Source organism: Pristiophorus japonicus, chromosome 10 (genome assembly GCF_044704955.1).
Source record: "Pristiophorus japonicus isolate sPriJap1 chromosome 10, sPriJap1.hap1, whole genome shotgun sequence".
Taxonomy (NCBI): Eukaryota; Metazoa; Chordata; class Chondrichthyes; family Pristiophoridae; genus Pristiophorus; species Pristiophorus japonicus.
The window spans coordinates 150,747,796-150,755,144 of record NC_091986.1 but is presented as its reverse complement, the minus strand read 5'-3'; the positions used below and the strand labels follow the sequence as shown (position 1 = coordinate 150,755,144).

At 43.3% G+C, this 7,349-nt stretch overlaps 1 protein-coding gene across 2 annotated transcripts; it reads right to left on the bottom strand.

Moving 5' to 3' along the window:
- Window positions 1–491: 491 nt before the first annotated feature.
- On the bottom strand, window positions 492–3,011 carry LOC139274828 (uncharacterized protein C11orf87 homolog). Of its 2 annotated transcripts, XM_070891526.1 has the most exons (3): window positions 2,930–3,011; window positions 2,552–2,592; window positions 492–1,517 (listed from the first exon to the last, which is right to left on the bottom strand). In XM_070891526.1, exon 3 carries the CDS (start codon window positions 1,383–1,385, stop codon window positions 924–926), a length of 462 nt encoding a protein of 153 aa, XP_070747627.1. In that variant the 5' UTR covers window positions 1,386–1,517; window positions 2,552–2,592; window positions 2,930–3,011; the 3' UTR covers window positions 492–923. The 2 variants fall into 2 exon arrangements, with proteins under 2 accessions (XP_070747627.1, XP_070747628.1); XM_070891527.1 differs by lacking the exon at window positions 2,552–2,592 and having other exon boundaries at window positions 2,930–3,003.
- Window positions 3,012–7,349: the final 4,338 nt, after the last annotated feature.

The window sequence follows — 7,349 nt, the reverse complement described above, 5'->3', positions numbered from 1 at the left end:
ACGCTGATATTGATTAACCAAATGACCTCGTCGCCACTTAGTATCCAAGTGCGTATTTTTCAAGGTTTATATCAGTGTATGATTTATATTGCCCATCTTGTAATTGCATATCAATTGAAACGTTTGTTCAAACTCAAAAAAAATCTTATTGTCGCTAAAGTGGCCAATATCCTCCAAAACTGAAGGTTTAAATTAACTTAAAGAAAGGCTTTAAAATGGCGACTGGCCATACATAAAACAACATTGAAATCAGTAAGGCTAATTGCTAATTTTGAGTCTTATAAATCTGGACATAACAGCGTTAGATCATATAGCGAACGAATCCACTCCTTGCTATTTTCTTTTGGGCTGGTTGTATCGTTAGAATCGCGGTTCAGAAAAAATGTGCCCAGTCTTCGAGAACACTGAATTCAAAGCTACACTTACAAAAGGATCGAACATCGTAATATTTGGAAAGCTGAATAAAGCAACTGGAAAGTTTGATGGTTGCCTTTATTTATACAAATATATTATAATCAATTGACAGCGCCTCAGTCCGGTTGCGATGGAGTCCGCGGGTGTCTTGGGTGTATAAAGTCTCCAAAGTGAGTGTTGGGATAATGTCCCCGTTGGTCTCCACCGCTCATTTACACTTTACATACACCGTGTGAAACTGGCCGGGTGCCTCGGACTTTACATATAGACGATCAAATTACGAAATATACATCTAAGTGGAAATCCAGAGTTAACTGACATACATTTCTGCTATATGTGCGTCTTCTTTATAAACACAGATATTTAATTTCCAGAAATAGGAATTCGGGCTTAATGTGATTTGCCATGCGCCGTGTTTGTCGCCGCCCCTCCCCCCTATTTTCTTGAAACTATGTTATGTTCAAGTATTTTACACAACAGTCCTTTTTCTGCAGTCAGGCGATAGTTCATTACAAAAGCATGGATTGGAAGACTGGATTGCTCGCGGTATCTGTACAGTGAAGGTCCGATTGCGAGCCTTCTATCTCGGGAGCGGTCCTGGAGTCGAGTGTCTGTGTTTTATTGTGGCAGGCTGCTGCCGCCTTGGGACCCGGGCTCACCATCACACTCTCCTTCTCCAGCGGGGAGCTTTTCGCCGCCTCGGGGCTGCAGTGGTCGCGCTCGTACTCCTCCTGAGCCCTCTGCATTTTCCGCTTCTTCATCTTGCTTTTGTGAAAGTGGAAGGTGACGAGAGAGACGGCGATCACACCGAATATCAGCGTCACTAACACGATAAGAACCACAGTGGCGGAGAACGAGTGTATTAACTTTCCCACCTCGGTCACACAGGTACCATTGCTTTGAGAAAAGTTCCTGTTTCCAGTGCAAGAGGACAAAGAAAGCGCCAAATCCTTGTGTATCCTGGCACTCATTTGTTGGGCAGTAAAGTATCCGTTCTCAACGCTGCCGGTATGCCGAGCTCCTCAGACTGACGGTCGACCTTACGATAACCAGTCGCACCAAATAAATTGCTGTCCTCTTCGGTATTGCGTGGAAAAGGGACCCTGTTAGAGGCAAAGAGAATTCCAATGTACAAGTTTAAGATCCGGTAACGGTACAATATGATATCAAAGGAAACGCAAGGCCGCCCGAAAGCAGTCTACACCCGAACAGTATTTAGACACAACTGAACTGTGTAAAAACAAAAAATTGTTTTGAGAATAAAAAGGTCGCACGGCGGTTGGCTTTGCGATGCAAAAGAAATGCGAAGAGAAAGCCTGGTCCACCGATGGTGGTGTAATGCGTCTGTGTGCGTCTGTCTAATCCATAACACTGTGCAATGAAGCAATCGCTTGGGGTAACAAAAAGGCTAGCGACGAGAAAATCATTCACCTAGACCAAATCACCCTCTGCTACTGCCAGACACGGGAACCTCGTCTGCTCACTTTGATTTACGCTACACTCAGTCAGCCTGACAGGTGCAGTTTTGTTTTCAAACATTAGTTGATAGCAGTCAAAATAATGTTGCACGACATTCCTGAAACAGGCTTCCAACGTTAGGGTGCACAGGTTCAAGCTAGTTCTACAATATTAATGCTGGGAGCCGGCTGGCGGCTTTGTCACATATCTTTTACACGTAGCTAAGCTTGATTTCCAATTCGGTTACATCACTCACTCACTTACAGCCCAATCTCTGCAATCACTTCATCACTTTTATCCCCGCCGTTTCAGAAGGGGAAACGGGTGATCTTTACAAAGACAACGGCTATGCAAAAAAATCACAGCCTTCATCGGAATACCATTTGCGAGTCCGGGCAGAGCACAAAAGTAACGTTTGGCGGATGTTATTAAGGAGGCAAAAGTCATTTGCAGCATTAATAAAGGAAGCGGATTAAACTGCCAATCATCCAGTTTTGCGGAGCGGTGGGACACGCAAGCACCAAACATAGAACTACAGATCGATATAGAGATACATCTTTGAGGAACATTTGCTTAAAAAAGAATAAATAATGCACAAATACTCAGTTCTGCACAAAGTGACTTCAAACGCTCTTTGGTTGTAGTTGAAAATGAAACATTTCCAGATGTGTATTCCTACCTTGGCTGGGTGGCGAGTCCTGCTGCTCCGGAAGCCAAGAGCTGAAGTAACGAAATAATAATAAGGCAGTTCGGTGAAACAATGTGAACAGCACAGCCCCAAAAACCGGAAGTACGTATTCTCTTAGACAACCAAAAATATCACTGATCTCATCCAGTTACTTGCTATTTCCAATTCATTTCAAATACTCGCCGTCTTTTGCAGTCTCCCCTCCCAAATTTCACTTGCTATATTTTTCACTATACCACTAACTAATGAGGGGAGGGGGGGAAAGAAGCAGAAAATATGCTAGTAAATGCTTTGTCCCGAAAAAGAGCTCTCATATTATCCTTAGCTACAGCAGATACAGGTGCCGATTGATTATTTTCTTTTATTCACCTCATCCAATTTCCAGCGGTACACTTGGATCTCTGTGCCCTCTGTCGAATCTGCCAGTAACATCATGCAGTTCATTTCATCTGCACCGACAGACCATCCCATCTGCTCCTATTAAGACCAATTTAATCTAAACCAATCAGAATTAGATTTCGGTTCCCTTTTCTGTAATGTGATTTGGTTACACAATTAGTTTAGAATGTTGAGCTAGGTTTGGAAATTCCAGTGTTGTCATATGCATGCCAGAAGTTTTGATTTTAGTTTATAGTATTGCAGTAAAAGGATTGTGACTGAATGGCATCACATATGTAACGTATAACATCAAATCAATTGAGGGGCAGTAATGATCTTGGAGGTGAGTGTCTGGAACCATCAACTCATATTGGAGTTTTCCATTTGAGGTTAAAGCACAGGATTTAATCTGAAACATGTTACAAAGCACATTTGTGGTTTCTATCCAGGAATATTCTAGTGAGATTGAAAACTACTGATATCAGTGGCTTGTTAGGTAGTGCACATATATCAGAGGCTATGGAGACCTGTGAAGTAATCAGAAAGGAATCAACTTTACTTTTCTCTTGTGAAGATTGTGTGGGGGCTTCATCATGGAATATTGTAAGATTTTGGGGAAACCCAGTTACTTTGTTTTCACCAACTTTCATAAGACTTTCAACCAAGTGTCTCACACTGGCTTCATGGAGAAGCTGGATGTTGTTGGGAGTATGTGGCCAAGCCTTGGATCTTATCCAAAATGTTTACTGTAGCTCCAAAACTTGTAGAGGGGTAGATAAAAAAAACCTCACTGAACCCATTCCTTTTGAAAGAGTGAAACAATATTATCCACTGTCACTCATTTGATGCAATGTTGTCATCAATTAAATTGCTGAATAGCATCTGGCATTTATGACAAAAAATCCTGCTACTTTATGCTAATGATACTGCATTGTTGATAGACATGCCTAGGGACCTAATGAATTTTACTCATCAACTTGAACAATGGGCTAAAAAGTAGGATGTGATGGTGGCTGCAGTATTATTGCTTTGCTCAGCTCAAAAGGAGTTCTTTAAGATATTGATCAAAAGTTACAAGGTTCATCTGTCTCAGTTGTTAATTCATATTAGTACCTGGGTGTTAGATCTCTTAATTTCCAATGAAATACGAACTCCGATGGTAGTTTTAACTTTTTAATCGTGGCAGAGAGTAACAAGCTGCTGGCTGATTGCCAGTTTCTTTGTCTTACTGAGACACATGGTCAAAATGGCTGTATTTTATACCGGGTTCAATTTACAGAAAAGAACTCGCCTTCTTTGACCTTATTGGCTCAATCAATATTCTTTTAACGTTTTAATTGGCTCGCTACCCAAGGTCCGAAAATGTCAAGTTGATTGATGAGTTAATGCAACATGCCGAACTGCATGTAGCAGCCTTGACTTGGAGGTCTGTGAATTTTCACAGTCTGTCTAAATGCAGCCTGTTTGAATACTCTATCAATCCCCCCTTTGATTCTTTCACAAACTGAATCATAAAACTTCAGGTATCACTGGTTAAACATTCTACAAAATAATTTCATACATGTTAATAGAGTTTCCTTCTAAAATTTGTTGATGTGTTTCGCCACATGTCCGGACTAGTAGCTTCCACACAAATTTATACCAACCCGAGTTCCATCGTGACCACAATGGAAATCTGGTTTTAGTAGGTTAATTAACCTTATTCCAATTTAATCCAAATCAATATCTTAATTCAACCAGTAAACAACCTTTCCTTAAGCATAACATACCCCTGTGCCATGTACAGACGGTCTGCTGGGACCTGCAAGGTGTCTCACCTGCGGGACAGCAGCTACAGCCGCCTGGTTGCAACAACATTTAATCAACATAAACAAACAATATAAAAGTAAAAGGTATTTACATGTAATTCCCTTGCTACCCTACTATTCCCCTTTGGTGCAGAGGGTCGGCTAGTAAGAAGTAGGCCTATGCCTAGAATACCTACAATCAATACTACAGTAAATTTATACATTTTCGCAAAAAATAATTGTCCTTATTAGATTTCAGCTTCAGTTACGGGTGCTCGTTTAACGTGTGAAGCGTGGATCCAGGCTTTCTTTCCTTGGACTTTAACAGCTGCCTGAGTGGTCAATAACACTTGATAAGGTCCCTCCCACTTGGCACCCAAAGGTTCTTTATGCAACTTTTTCACATACACCCAGACTCCCGGGATGATGTTGGATTACCCCAAGCTGCCGATACCTGTCGAGAAACAGAACTAATAGCATTAATAGGTCTTCCTGTTATAATTTCAAATGGGCTTAGACCTGTAGTTCTGTTCGGGGTTGCCCTAATGCTACATAGCACTATTGGTAGTGCCTGGGGCCATGGTGTTCCTTCTTGGTGATATTTGGCAAGCCGTTGTTTCAGAGTTCGATTCATTCGTTCTACTTGTCCTGATGATTGTGGATGATAAGGACAGTGTAAATCCCACGTAATGTTCAGTAACCTGCAGACTTCTTGGCAGACAGCACCTGTGAAGTGTGTTCCCTGATCTGAGTCAATACTACTCGGGACTCCCCATCGGGGAATGTAATCCTTACATAAGACCTTTGCAGTGCGATTAGCTGTGGCTCTTTTAGTTGGGACAGCTTCTACCCATCTAGAGAATCTGTCGACCATGACAAGAATGTTAGTGTATCCTTGACATGAAGGAAGAGATATATAATCAACCTGCAGATGCTGGAATGGTCCGACAGGGGCAGGGGGCCTCAGTTGGGGCATTACCGTGATGGGTCCAGGATTATTTTTCTGGCAGACCACACAGCGGTCTGTTACCAGCTGGGCATGTTTTTTAAATCCCCGACCCTACCAGCTTTTCTGGAACCGTGCCGTCATCTGTTGTGAGGCCAAGTGTCCCCACGAGTGGATCTGTTGGGCTAAAAAAGCGCTTGTGGCGCGACTGGCTTGTCGGTAACTCTTTGTCTCCAGACACCATCTTCACATAGCTTAATTCCTGCCTCAATCCATGTCCATTTTTCCTCTCGGGAGCACTCGCCTTGCATTGTTTGAAGGTCTCATGTCAGAGTCCTGAGTGCTTTCAATCTGCATATCTGTGTTGGTTCTTCTGGAGGAACGCCCTGTGAGGCGGCATCTTTAGCTGCCTGGTCGGCTAGGGCATTTCCCTGTGCTTCTGTGGTATTTTCCTTGGTATGGGCCTTACACTTCAGGATGGACACTTCCTGAGGTAATTGTATGGCCTCCAGTAAGTCTCGGACTTCTTTTCCATTTTGGATACGTGTACCAGCAGCAGTGAGGAATCCTCTTTTCCACCATAACATACCAAAGTCGTGAGCGACTCCAAAAGCATAACGCGAATCTGTGTAGACATTAGCTGTCTGTCATTCTGCTATTCGACATGCTTCTGACAGGGCCCGTAACTCGGCCTGTTGTGCTGACGTTCCTGAGGGTAAACATCCTTTTCACACTACCTCATATAAGGTTGTAACTGCCCATCCTGCTTTTCTGGTACCATTGTCAACAAAGGAGGAACCATCTGTAAACAGGATGAGGTCTGGGTTGTGCAGATGCTCCTCTGCTGCTAAGGCTGCTTCTTCTGTTTCTTTTAAAATCTCCACGCAGTCATGCTCTTCACATTCTCCCCCCTCTTGCTCCCTTGATTCTGACATCGGGAGCATAGTTGCGGGATTAACCGGGCTGGCCCGGACGATATGGAGATTAGGAGCTTCCAAAACTGCTGTCCAGCGGGTCCATCTTGCTGCTGTCATCTGAGACATTCTATTCATAGACAGCAAAGCGTGTACGGTGTGGGGACACAGGACAATCAGCTTTTGGTCGAGGACTAGACCCGCAGTGATCATTACCGCTCGACATGTAGCTTCCATGGCCCTTAGGCAACTTCCCCATCCGAGGGCTACCGCATCCAGTTTTGCCGAATAATAGCCAATAGGTCTTTGCCGATCCCCATGTTCTTGTGTCAGTATAGCTGTCATATATCCTTCTTTCTCATGGATAAACAGGGTAAATGGCTTACCACTGTCGGGGATTCCCAGAGCCGGTGCTGAACACAAAGCCTTTTTCAAACTCAGGAAGGCCTCTTGCTGTTCCTTAGTGAGGGTGATGGCTTCTTTAGAGGCACGTTTCCCCTTTAAGATATCATTCAATGGCTGAGCAAGCTGTGTGAAGGAGTCAATCCAATTTCTGTTAAAGTTACACAATCCCAAAAAAGACCTTAGTTCCTGAATAGTGGTGGCTTTTTTAGCAGCCCGATTGGCTGCAGTTCTACCCTGGGTAAGTTCTCTCTTTCCTTGTGAAATCTTTTGTCCCAGGTATACAACCTCTTCTTGGGATATTTGTGCTTTGTCGATGCTGGCTTTATGTCCTTTCAACCGAAGGTGGTCCAGCAAAGCTT

Excerpts from the sequence above, each read along its gene's own strand:
- LOC139274828 (XM_070891526.1), bottom strand. The coding sequence starts at position 1,385 with ATGAGTGCCAGGATACACAAGGATTTGGCGCTTTCTTTGTCCTCTTGC.